The 14,168-nt window shown below is 37.4% G+C and overlaps 1 protein-coding gene across 2 annotated transcripts in view; it reads right to left on the bottom strand.

Annotated features, from left to right (window-relative positions):
• Positions 1-13,702, bottom strand: part of LOC131067349 (uncharacterized) — a 97,125-nt gene extending 83,423 nt beyond the window's left edge. Inside the window, exons 1-2 of one of the 2 annotated variants that reach the window (XM_058002318.2) lie at positions 13,529-13,702; positions 12,827-13,424 (exon numbers count right to left, since the gene is read on the bottom strand). In XM_058002318.2, the coding sequence (XP_057858301.2) occupies positions 12,827-13,363 (537 nt within the window). In that variant the 5' untranslated portion in view covers positions 13,364-13,424; positions 13,529-13,702. Of the gene's footprint in view, positions 1-12,826 lie in introns of both variants that reach the window. The other variant, XM_059221626.1, reaches the window with a different exon arrangement.
• Between the last annotated feature and the right edge of the window lie 466 nt (positions 13,703-14,168).

The following is a 14,168-nucleotide window of genomic DNA, read 5'->3' as shown; positions in this document are numbered from 1 at the left end:
CTCATTCTCCTCATGCCACCTACCTCTCAACAGAGTGCAATTAACCCTCTTGACTTTGACTCCTCATCTCACATCGCTTCTTTTCACATCTCACAGGAAGGGCAAAGGAATGCAGTCAATGCCAAGGAAGGGCCAAGGAAGAAATTTGCTCTAAAACCAAGGCAAAGGAAGTTCGCTCCAAAACTTCGGCAATGGAAATTGCCCCTGTCATAGGGCAATGGAAATTTTCCCATACTTAGACAATTTTTGCCCTATGCAACCTACCTCTCAACAGAGTGCAATTAACCCTCTTGACTTGACGACTCATCTCACATCGCTTCATTTCACATCTCACAGGAAGGGCAAAGGAAGGCAATCAATGCCAAGGAAGGGCAAAGGAAGTTGCTGATAATGCCTTAGTAATTCATTTCATTCCTAGCCCTGCAAGCAAAAGATGAGTCATCCATTCCAAAAGCCTTGATAACTGGCTGTCTTCACTCTTGACTTGATTAACTTCTGGCCACCTTACCAACTATACCTCTTCAATGCAAAGCCTAATGGCAAAGGACCCTACCACTATCCTAGAGAGCAAAAAAAAGTGGGGGTCCCCATTTGCAATGGGGCGATGTGTGAAAACGTCACAACAAGACTCAAGACTCTCCACAGACTTGGAAAAAAACTCGGGAAAGACTCGGCAAAAAAAGAAATTAGTTGACAACTTTAACCTCATTTATGTAATTCCACTTTCAGACCACCCCATTGTAATCAAATTTCATATACAACAGGACATCCCAATAACTAGTGGGGGTTTGGGAGTACAGACCCTAAAGGGTTTGAGAGGCAGCAATGATAAGCTGCACAAGGTGTTAGATGTGAGAAAAACCCAATCAGTAATCTCAGCAATCTAATTGTGTAAGGAGTTCCTGTGAAAAAGTGAGTTGTCTAATACAAGATTGTCAATTCTTGAAACAAGGGCTCTGTGAGGTTTATCTACCTTTCTCAATTATAGATATTACTTCTTGAATGAGGGGTTTACCAGATGCAAGTGGTAACATAGAGTTGTAAAGAGCAGCTAAATCAGGAATCGGTCAATAGGACAAACGAAGGGCAAGAAAACAAACAAAAGTGGGACAACCATCAGAGCTGCCAAGATAAGGAATGGAAATACAAAAACATATCAGAAACACCCAAGGACAATGACATTGAAGAGATTGGCCAATAATTTCAACAGTTCTCCACAGTCTGCATGGCCACATGGAGATGTACGGATACATGTACATGTACAGGTACACGTATGGACACAGCATTCAAACCAGGGTATCAAGGTAAGTGAATAAGCGTCCAGCCTTATCATATATACATATTGATATAGTTATGTAAGTGAATAAAGGTTCAGCAATATCCCATATTAACATAGTGTAGTGTTCCCTCTTCAAAATAAACAGACTAAACCCCAAATCATTTGGTAATCCTATTCAAGGATTACAAGTGTGCTTCATTGAATTCAGTTTGAAATATTCAGATATAGTGAATGTTTTATTATGGCAGTTGAAAAGGGACACAGCTGTGAGTAGCCACTACAGGACAAAGGAAAACTTCACCTTAGCAACTGCTGATTCCTGCAGCTGCCAAACAGGATCAGAGGTGCTGATATGTTAAGAGGCTTCGGATAAGTCAAAGTCAAAAACAAAAAGATTGTTGAAGCATTTTATACTAAGCACAAGAGGACAAAAGAAGATATAAAAGAGTGAAAGAAATCACATTAGTTAAAGGAATTAAAGCTGCTTCCAAAAACAATTAAGTAATATTATAAAATGAGATTATACTTAAAAATTATTATTAGTATAAATCAAGAGGCATTTGAGGAGTTATGACTCTTGGACAAATAATCTATATATAGAGACCGTGCAAGTTGGAAGGGAGAACACAGAGAAAACATTTATTATCTGACTTCTAAACCTTATGGAGCTGGGAACTTTGGTTCAAGTAACCAGCAATGAGAGAAAGGTAACCCAGGAGAGTGCTACTTCAAAGATACTTTTGGGGAAAGGTCTCATTGGGATGTTTTCACTAATCCTAGATTGAGGAATGTTGGAAGAAATGACACATGCTAGATAACATTCATCTTCACCACATGAACTGAATAACTCATTAGCAAGTGTGCATCAATTGCAAAGGTTGCAACACTTTTCTTTAAAAGAGGATACATGGGTACAGTTGTACTGAGTTTTCATTCCATAAATGGGCAAACAAGGTGTACAGTGATTAATTGCTTGAATTGCCAAAACATACTTTGTTGCTCTCCAAGATGGTGGCGCATCCATGAACATTTTGGCTAAGGCAGTACAATTGGCTCAAGGGTATTTGAGTCAGCATAACAAAGTTTCAGTGGTATGATACTGCATACAAATGGCATCAAACTTATTATGGCATTAAGGACTATCTTAGCACAAAAATTGAGGCAAGCATGTTAATGACTCTTCAGGGACATCACTTTAATATAGACTCAAGCATAACTGAGACAATTGGAGAAGCGTCATTTGATGCAGAGTTTTCAATTCCTAATTATAACAAAGTGGCACAATAGAAGCTAACTACATCCCAATGGGGAATGAGGATCGGGAATTACAAATCTCCAAGGTTAACTTGGGATCCTGGTGTTTCCAAGAACATCCTAACTTGAAATCACTTAGGGACAAGCAATCTTGGGAAGGGTGCACTATAATGTCCCCTCTTCAAAATGAAACCTAAACTAAACCCTCCAAATCATTTGGTAATCCTATTTGAGGATTGCAAGAGTGCCACATTCAATTCATTTTGAAATATTCGGAACTATTGAATATTTTATTAAGGCAGTTTAAAAGGGACACACTGTGAGTAGCTGCTATAGGACAAAGGAAAACTTACACTTTAGCCGCTGCTGATTCCAGCAGCCACCTAACAAGATCAGAGGAGCTGATAAGTTGAGAGGGGTTGAATAAAACAAAGTCAAAACAAAAAGGTAGTCATAGCTTTTAATCCTAAGCGCAAGAGGACAAAAAAGATATTGAAGAGTGAAAGAAATCAGATATCAAAGGAATCAAAGCAACTTCCATTAAGGATTAAGTAATATGATAAAATTAGATTATAACTGAAGTTCATTTTTTATATTAAACAAGAGACATTTGAGTAGTTATGACACTTGGAAAAATAAACTTTTTAAGAGAGAACAAGAAAGGACAAGAGATAACAAGGATAAAACACTTATATTTTTCCTTCTACTCCTTATGGAGCATGGAACTTCAATTCAATTTATCTGAAGATGAAACCCCTCTAGGTCTGGAATTAGAGGACAAAAACCTGCTGATATCCATTACTGGAATAGTGGACGAAGCCCCCCATAATCCAGAATTGAGCAAACTCACCCACGGATTGCATATGAGTTTTATATAACAGGCAGATTGATATTATTTGGCAATCCTATACACAGTGATTCGCATCTGCATCATAACTAAGACAATAACACACAAGAAGGAAGCAATGCTGCATATTGTAAATCAGAAATTCTATAAAAATTTATTGTGAAGGCTGTTTGATCATGTTATCCCTTAAGCAGTAGTCACAAAGCACAGGTTATGTTGGTTTATGGTTCAAATTCCAATGTACTGGTGCAAGGATTGAATTTGATATCAAATCCACCCAAGGGACAGTTCAAAGTTTTTAAGAGGGTTGAAGCTCTCACTAACGCATCACAAGATTCATGACTCTTGTTACACATCAAAGGCCAGCAACGTATCACTGTGCAGCAGCCAATAAATCAACAACAGATTAAAGTCAAATTGCTGTTAGGCAGAAAACATGCAACCAAGGTGGATCAGTGGTTCATCCTTGAGGAGAAGAGTCGAGGGTTTTCAGGAACCTATCCCTTTTCTACCAATAAAGACTTATCCAAGCAAGCTGCAATTCAATGAGAATTCATGTGTGTGCTTAATATGTAGCAAGTTTAGATACAACTGCTCCTAAAGGGCTGGGGTTTAATAACTTGGTTATCCATTCTATAGAAATTCATTGTCTAAGTAAAAAAATTTAAATGGGATATTACATATAGTCACATGAGGATGTGAGAACAAGAACAGCGACAAGGTACTAGTCCCTATACTGGCCTTTCTTGGTGACTATGTCTAAAGCCAGCAGCCAATGGTGACAATGAGATCGCTATCATGGAAATGTGAGGAAGTGACATGATTAAATATTTGAATTCCTATTAAAATCAAATCATGAAGCAAATAACTTTGTTTTGTTAATATAGCCTGATTTATTAGCTTTCAAGTTTAAACATCTATTGGTTTATAAAAGTGATAATTTTAGTTTATGCCTGTGCATAGACAGCAGCACGGATCTTATGAAGCTGCTAAGAAACAATTCCATTGAATGTTTCAGTTTAATGCCTTTAATTTATCCCTATTATACTCTTTCCAACTCCAGAAAATAAAATCCTTTTGCTCTGGATGTCAAGGTCAGTCTCAATTCTTTTCAAAAACTGTATTTAGTTCGAAATAAATGAGAGAAATCTTGAGCAGGCAGATTGGCAGTGTCCTCTAATGAATAGGATTGCCTTTTTGTTAACACATCTCCTTGTAAACAAGAAATAAAAGTTTTTTCTCAATTTGTGATATGTGAGTAAAACAAAATATCAAACCTTACCTAGAGCATCTCACCCACCTGCATAAGTGCCATGCCCCTTTTTTCTATAATTTATGCAGTGGGCCGAAATGCCCATTTCCTAACTCCAACATCTCATCTAATTTAATCTTGGATATATGTTCTTGCCCTTCATCCCCCATGCATCTTTCTAGGATACCCAAAATTTCTAAGTACGAAGGCATGGCCAATCTTCTAAGTTTGTGTAAGCTGTCGGAGTTGCTCTCCCTTCTCGGCATTACTTTCCTCCCAAGTCCACTCTCTCTTGTATCTCTATTAGGGTATCAAACTTCCCTATCCGATCATGCCCTCCTATGGTTCCCCACACTCACTCACCCTTCCATTGAAACTTCAAAGTTTTCCATACTGTTGTACCTCTTTTCCAAACCCCACTCCTTCACAAACCCTTGTTAAAGAGTTAGACTTCCCCTCACCAACATACATCCCTTCCAAACCCTAAACCCCAACTTACAACATGAGTCATGGGGTGTTCCCGACACCTGAATTCCAACACTCCCACCTCTTTTCACTTCATTTCCATCTACCTCCTTGAACAACTAGAACACATCTTCTAAAAGGGCTCCCATGGGCACAAAAGTATCATTCAATAATGAGGATGTGGTTGCACATGTATACCCAACCGTGCAAACAAAGAAAACAACTTCAGCTTTCATTAATGAGGTAGTTAGGTTTCAAACCCTAAAAGATCCCTCACCATTATTGACAAGGATAGTTGCAGTTCACAAGGCATTCCTCCATGCCTCCCAAACACATTTCCAAACACATAAGCATAATTACAAGCACAATTCAATGGGAAACTATGCCTGATAGGTATGGGCAGTCCCTATCACATGCCCATCTCAAAATGGAAGCCATTGTTGCAAAAATTGATATCTCTATGGATGTCTAATAAGCTGATAGACTAGATGGAAAATTATTATGAATCACGATAAAAACTACACAGACCCTAACCAAAAATTGTTGTAAGCACTTGTCGTTAAAGCGTCCTTTACGACAAAACCCATAGATCTATGGAGTTAAAGGGACTGAAACCCCATAGATATCCCGTCGAAGGACAAAACCCCTTCAGCTAAAGGAGCAATCTCACATTGAGGCACATTCAAGCTTTACTGGTGGCACATCTTCAGTGATATCAAACCAAATTCAATTTGAAAGTTGTCTTGGTAGTAAATCATTACATTTCCAATTTGTGTTGTGGTTGTGCAAACAATATTTCAATTATTATGGCACACTATTGTATTTCATGGAGTGTTAGAGGACTCGCCCAGACTCGGCAGGTCAAGAAGCGAGTCAACCTTGCCGGGCCTCAAAGACTCTAGACTCGGGCTGAGTCTAGCCGAGTCTTGGCAGACTCACCAGACTTAGCAAGTCTTGAGCCCCTAACTGTACTGCTTGGGTGGAAATAAAAGTCAGCAAAATAAAAAATTTAGAAAAACACTTTTGTCTCAAAACAAAAGCCCTTTTAATTGTTTTCTCAACCCTTAAGAGTCATTCTTATTGTTTTCAAGCACAAGGAGGAGAGAAAAACGGCCCTTTGAACAAAAATAGTATGCCATTGAAGAGAAAACCAGCAGATTGATTGAAGACAAAATAGTGATTGGAAATCATTTGGGCAGGTTAGTAGCTTGCATTGATGTATTTAGAGGAGCTTAAGAAGAATTTGGAGGAGGCCACCACTAACTTGGAGCTGCATTTCTTCGTTTTTGGAGCAAATTTGAAGGTAAGTATGTATTTTTTGTTGCTTTTTTTTTTTAATTTCAAATTTCCATTTTGTTGTACATTTGTTTTATTCTATTTTGTGATGTCCCTATCCCAATACTATATCTCTAGAGCCAAACAATTAAAGAAATCTCCTTGTATTATCTTAGAAGACATGAATAAACCATTACGAAGACCAGGGAAGAGTCTCAAACAGAGACAGTAAATAGCTCAGTCGACATATGTATCGACAATCATAAGAATTAACAAACTCATCAACATCCTTCATCAACCTCAAAAGGCTGATCGTATTATTATCATCAATAATGAATTGTCAAGCCTAATATACATTGGGGACATTACAGAATCATCATCCATAGCTATGTTGAAGAGAATGACCAAATGAATGTCACCCTTGACCAGCTATAATAATATTTTTAATATAATTGATAGACAGCGATCGATTGTCATGTGGTCAGCAAGTAAGGAATGATATTATTGTCATAAGCAGCGATATTGATAGGAAAGACATTAATAGTGATTCGAACATTACTAGGAGTGATTAAGATTAGCGTTGAATATCATTGATTAGTCATAAAGACTATTGATTTAAGCAAAGAGTGATTGTTTATGCAGAATTAAGGGAATATTGATAAGATCAACAGCGACAATCTCTTCTAATGGCCGCTACGCACTTACAACGTCGATTACCCTCAGATGTTTACAACTCCACATCCATTAACTATATTATCTAATCGATAATTAGAAAGGACATAATAATATCGATATTATGGTTAGCGATATGTTAAGAAGACAACGATTAGTAAGAAGGCTAAACGATAACATAATGAAAGGAAGTGGTTAACATAAAGGATCATAATGCAGTGAATTAGTATCGAAATGGTGCGATTAGCATTAAGGAAAGGAGATGCTATTAAGACGTGTCTCCTTGACATTGTGGCTTATCATTCCACAAACGAGGTATCAGAAGGCATACGAATTCATTCCAAGGGGGCATCTAAGATTGTTTGTTTATTAGGCACAGCACCATTATTTGCAGACTACAAAGGAACGATCAGATACAATAATTAATTATCATCACTATAGGTGACAAGGAGAAGACTGACGGCATAAGTATACAGTCATATTAGAAACAGCAGAAAGGTATTTCATAGTATACAGTCATTGCATGATTCCCACCCTAATATCAAACATAGCAAAGATATTACATCATACCAATTTGATAAGGATTATAGATATTACAAATTCTGAAATCTGAACATCATATCCACTGTACCAAATAAAAGCTGCAGAGCATATATATTGTTCCAGATGTCAATTACATCAAGTTAGAGAAATAGATATATTCAAATAGCAGATTGTGACTTATAATTCTTATTATAAGGGATATTTACTATTATCTATTTCAAGGTTGGTGTTAAATACTTAGAAAAGTAGTCACCTGTGATTAAAGTGTTAGTTAATTGTCCCCACTTTCCAAGTAATTAAATAGAGGACATTACATATTTCATTTTAGGTTAATGTAAAAAAAAACCTAGCTATTTTTAATTTTTTTCGTTAATTCTTTAGTTGCAAACCCTAATTGTTCTCAGTTTTTCCTTTTTAACCTTTTTTTTTAATTCAATTTGAAAGTGTGAATGCTATTTTTTTCATTTGTTATTTATTGCAGCTTACCATTCATTTATAAATTTATCCAAAATTTGAAGCATAATGTCTACCCTAGTTAGAAAGGACCCTTGTTGGAAACATGCCATCCCCAGGACAAAAAAAAAGGCCAAATATTATGTCTTCATTACAAAACGAAATACAATGAGGGAGGTATTAATCGGTTGAAGTATCTATCACCTTGCACGCATACCATGCCTTGATGCTAAACCATGCAAATTAGCTCCCCTTGATGTTGTACATGAAGTACAATGTCAACTAGAGGATTCTAAAGAGAAAAAAAATTAAAAAGAAAGCAAAGGGAATAAATGGCAGGGATTGGTGGAGAGGGTTCTTTAATTCCTCCATTTCCTGGATCTATGAGTAGAGGCAGTGATAGTGCAAGTGTGCGGTGTGAGTATTGGGTCTCGGATTCGTAAAAATAAATCTTCCCAATTGGATTTACTTTTTGCTCCACACACGACTCTAGGTACCCAAACATCACTTGAAAGCATGGGTTGGAATAAGGAGAAGCATGATGCTCTAAAAAATTACTTGGAGATTTATGGTTCTACTACGCCATTCCATTCCATGCAGCCAGGTAATCATTATTATTTTTGTTTTAAAATACATAATTTGATTTCTCTATCTATTGATTTTTTTAATTTTAAGAGTATGTGGCATTGAAGATTTTTATTTTTAAAGTTCATACTTATTTTGTTTATTTAATTTGTATTAGGTCTCCTTATTGGCAAAATATGATAGACGCCATTATTGATTGTGGTGTGGGGTTCAAAGTCCCTAATGATGAGGAGATAAAAGGTGCTATTTTGACTCAAAAGGCGGCTGATGTCAAAACCACAACTGATGAGTAGCGTGAGATATGGAGGAGGAAGGGTTGCACCATCATGACTGATGCTTGGACCGATAGAAGAAGTAGAACACTGCTGAATTTTCTTGTTTCTTCCTAAAGTAACTGTACTTTGTAAAGTCCACTGATTTAGTGATTGAGATTTTTAATTTTTATTTTACTAGATCGCTGATTTTTTTCTCTCTCAAGTGGCACAATGTCCTTGAAGTCAATTGATGCTTCGGGAAACACAAAAACACTGAGTTTCTTTGTGAGGCCTTGGAGGAAATATTGGTCGAGGTGGGTGAGGTGAACGTGGTACAGATAGTCACAGATAATGCAGCAAATTATGTTCTTGTGGGCAGACTTCTTATGGAGAGGCACCACACCTTGTTTTGAACTCCTTCTGTTGCTCACTGCCTTGACCTCATATTGGCTGATCTTGGCAAACTTCTTTGGATCAAAACATGTATAGAGCACGCAATAAATATTTGAAAATGCATATATAATCATACTTGGGTCCTCAGCCTTATGAGGAATTTCACAAGTAAGAAAGTGTTGACTCATCTAGGAATTACTCACTTTGCAACCAATTTAATCATGTTGCAATTCTTCCTTCAATCCAAGGCCACTTTGAGACGCATGTTTGTCAGTGAGGAGTCATCTACATCATCATATGCAAAGACAACTGCAAGGATTGACGTGGTTGATCAAGTTTTTGCTGAGCAAAGTTTTTGGCAACTAGGGGAAAGGACCCAGTAGTTGTGCACCCTAACTTCGCACTTCTCAAAATCCTACTTGGAAATTTCAAATCACTCCGATTTTTTTACAGCAGCTTACTTGGCAAGTCCCCTGCTAATAACTAAGGTTTCAGGGCCACGTCATCAAATATGATGCCACATCAGCATGCTTTTTGCCAAGGTGTCCAAAACAACCCCAAAAAAAAGTGAGACCAATAGGCGTGCAAAAGAGACCCCAATAGTTGTGCAGCTGACATGGCATCGCCTGATTGGTTACTTTTTACAATATTAGTACATTTCTTAACAACTATTGGTACATTTCCTAACAACTGTTGGTACATTTCCTAACAAAAATTGATATTTTTTGTTTCAAACAATAGGTTTTATTTGTTCAATTTTTGGAACAAAAGGTATCAACAACCCTCACAACAATTGGTACATGCTCAACTACTGGGTCCTTTCCCCTAGCAAAGGAGATTGTGGAGGTAAGTTTTCATTATATTTTTGTTCTTATTTCCATTTTATTTGCTTATTTTTGTTCACTTACTTATGTTCATTGTTAAAACTCAATATTTCACAATGATTGCGATTCCCAGAGCCTCTAGTTGTCATCCTACGAGTTGTTGATGAAGAGAGGCCTGCAATGGGCTACATATATGAAGGCATGGATAGGGCGAATGAGGTCATCATATCTATTTATTTAGGGGATGAGGCTAAGTATGCTCCCATTTAGGACATCATTGATCAACGATGGGACCATCAGTTTCACAAGCCTTTACATGCAGCTGCCTTCTACCTTAATCTAGGATTCCAATTTCACCAAGATTTTAAGGCCGAAGAGAGCATGTTGAGTGGGCTCTACACAGTTGTAGAGCGAATGTTATCTAATTCATCAATTGGAGCACACATAGTACATGAGACGGAGACCTTCAAGAGTCCACAAGGAGACCTCTTTGCACGAGACATATGCAAGCAAAATCGGATAGAAACGTAGCTAGGTAAAAATCTAATCAAGGCATAATTTAAAATTTAAATACTAAACTTTTCTAACTTTTACCATTTTACATTAATAAACTCAAAGTTGAAGAATAGAATTGATTTTTATTTTTTCTCATTTCAGATGCATGGTGGGAGATGTTTAGTGCTAAGGTGCCAAATCTACAAAGGATTGCAGTTCGTATCTTGAGCCAGACATGTAATGCTTCAGGATGTGAGCGCAATTGGAGTATGTTTGAGCACATACACTCCAAAAAGCGCAACAAGTTGTCAGTGCAAAGGTTGAATGATCTTGTGTATGTTCATTACAACCTTCACATTCATCACAAACAAATCTTGGGCAATGACATATCTCCTATCACTTTAGAGGAGGTTGATCCATAGTTAGAGTGGATCACTAAGATTGATGATCTTGTCTTCAGTGATGATGACTTGGCATGGGTTGATCATGTGGAACGAGAGGCATAGGCAGTAGCCATGGCAAAGGAGAAAGTTTGAGCACGAGGAAACCCATTGGGGGATGATGTGGATCTCACTGAGCCTCAGCCTCAACCTGAGACACGTGCAGATGTCATGGCTACAACATCATCTGGGACCTATGTAAGACACACACGTAGGAGGCTCAACATGCCGAGTGATATAGGCTCCTCTAAACAATAGACTTCTAGCTTTTATTTTGATATTTGTTTGGAACTTTTGATGCCATGGATTTTATATTCCATGACTTTTGTAGACATTTGACTCTATTTATATATCTAATGTGTTATGTCCTTCAGATAAAATTTGCATTTATACTTATGTGATCAATGTATACTTTTCTATGTGTTTAAAGTAGCTTTTATTCATGAGATTGTTGCATCTCTGAGGTTTATTTACTAAAGGGTGCATGAAACAAGTTTTAAATCACTAAAAATCTCTAAATTTCATGGGTTTTTCAATTTGCCGATTTTTTGCATAGTTTGAGTGACAAGTCCAACTCCCAAGTCAAAAATCAGCTTGCCAACTCTAAATCTTGTAACACTGATTCCATGTTGTGGTTGTTGCCCTATCCACATTTTGTAATGGGTTTAAATCCCGCATAATGTAAATGAATAGTTGTACACATTTATCTTGTTTCTAAACCCAATTTGTAAATTTGGAGATTCAATGAATGAAAAATTATATTTAAATATGTTATTTATCCATCTTTGTTTGTAAACTCAAACATTGGGTATTTAATGTGACTGTGTAAATGTAAAAGGGGAATTTCCTATGTTAGCTATGTTTGGACAAAATATATTAGGGTTTGTTACTTTTGTTCAAATTTTGAACCTCTTTGTTTTCAACTTCTTGATTAAGCTCAACAATAAATCATTCTACACCAGGAGAATATTGATAGGTCCTCTGTACCAATTTGACCTAAAGGGCATTATAGGTAAACCAAGCCACCTAAAACCATCTACAGCAGAAAAAACTTGGCAGGTCCTAGGAATTTGGCCTTAAGGGCATTAAATGTTGTCTCATCTCAAATAACAGCCCTAATCTTAGCGTTTCAGACCTAGGCAATGCTTGAAGCACTCTCACCTGAAAACAGAAAGCTATCAAGCAACAACACTCCTGAGAGTTTAAATTGACAATTAAATTACAACGGAATTTAATCGATATTTGTTCAGTATCCTTGGAATAGACATTGTCTGGCTGATCACGTATGTTGCATTGGTTACAAAATATATTGGGTTTTAAAATATGCAATCTTTTTGTCAGGAAAGATCAGTAGATGCAATACAGTCCCAAATTGAGGCCCCCAAGAAGCCACGACAGCTAAGGCATTAATAATTAAACAAATATGTCATTAAGGGCATAGTGTGATGGTTAAGGTATGATGTTGTTTAAGAGGCTACCCAGGTTCAAACACTAACTGAGCAGGTACACATCGGAGCTTGACCCGATCCCAAATTGAGGTTCCCCAAATGCTGTAACAAATAAGGTGTTTATAATTGAACAAAAATGTGGTTAAGGGCATATTGTGATGGTTAAGGTAAGCCATTGTTTCAGTGACTACCAAGATTCAAATCCCCCACTGGGCATGTGCACTTGCGAGTCTGGTGCACTGACTGGACCACTGTTCTCATGGGTTTGGATTCAGTGACTACACTTAATTTACCAATTAAAAGAATAATTGAACAAAAAATAAGATATTGTCATATCAATCTCTCACCTTGGTGTCAGGGTCTATAGAGGGCGTCAAATAAACGTCGATTTCTCTCACAACTTTGTCTTCCACGGCATCACCAAGCACAGGCGAAATTGGCTCATCTTTAATTCCAACCTCCTCCTCCATCTTCACCTCAGCGCCCTCCTCCAATTTGACCTCCATGTCCACATCTTTAACTTCAAAATCATATTCTGTCTCTTCTTTCTTCACCACATCGTTCATGACTGTGTCCCCGTCAGCAACCGCAAAAATATCATCTGCGTCAGGCACTTCCTGTTTTACGACCACGACTGGCGCCTCCAATTTTGGTGTAACAACAGTTTTCGTATCTTCCTTCTCCTTCTCTTTTTTGACCTTGGAAGATGCAGATGGCTTTTGCGCTGCATTTCTGATCTTAACTTTGGGCTGGAATTTAGGCTTTGGTGCGGGAACATTGGCCTCAACCTTCTGCTGCATAAAAACATCAAACGAAACTGCAGACAAGCTTCCGAACGGCGAAACGTCATCTTTACTCTCCTTCTTCGCATTGTCATCACCCATGGCCGTGAATAATATAAGCGTTTCACTCTTTGCTACGGCACGGCCTTCGTTATGCAAACGCCTGTTCAATAAAAACACAGGAAAAAAAAAATCTTTCTGCGGTAAAATGGCTATAATAAAAACACAGGAAAAAAAAAATCTTTCTGGGGTAGAGTGGCTATCAACCAGCTTTCGAATGGTAAAGGCGGTACTTTTTTCCTCAGAGACCTTTGCGATCCTGTTTGAAAAAATTGTTAGGAGGTTCAAACAAATTTTCCAAGGTTTTGTTGCTGTCGGTTTGGGTAAATCTTATATCGTTGTTAGATCGACTCTGGCTGAAGGTCTGATCTTTCACTGTTCTTGTTTGATTTACGTGCCCTACATTTAGGTTGGAACATGTTTTTTCTCTTTTAATTTCCGTGATTTGTTTTGCGAAAATTTTGTGAGACCTTTATTTTTAATTTTATTGTTTTGGATATTAGAATTTTTTTAGTTGAGTAGGGGAGGGTTGATGAATTAATGGACGAAAGAATTTTAATAATGTCTACGAGATCAACAGTCTAAGGGACACGGCACCAAATTTATGTCATCTTCATGTTTATTTCGATATTTGTTTTAAGGTTATGGAATTTTAAGGCTGGTAGTGTGTGTTATGTTGAGGTGGTTATTCACATCATCGAATGACATAGCAATCTAATCGCCCAATTGTCCATGTTGTTGCCAAGTGTCAACCACCTACAAATCTCTTTTCAAATGTCCTTTCCTACCATTTCCTTAAATAATTGTTCACTTTTCGAAAACACTTCTTGCCACATGATTTTTGTCA

The sequence above is a fragment of the Cryptomeria japonica genome, chromosome 5 (genome assembly GCF_030272615.1).
Source record: "Cryptomeria japonica chromosome 5, Sugi_1.0, whole genome shotgun sequence".
NCBI lineage: Eukaryota > Viridiplantae > Streptophyta > Pinopsida > Cupressales > Cupressaceae > Cryptomeria > Cryptomeria japonica.
This window is presented reverse-complemented; position numbering and strand designations above follow the sequence as displayed.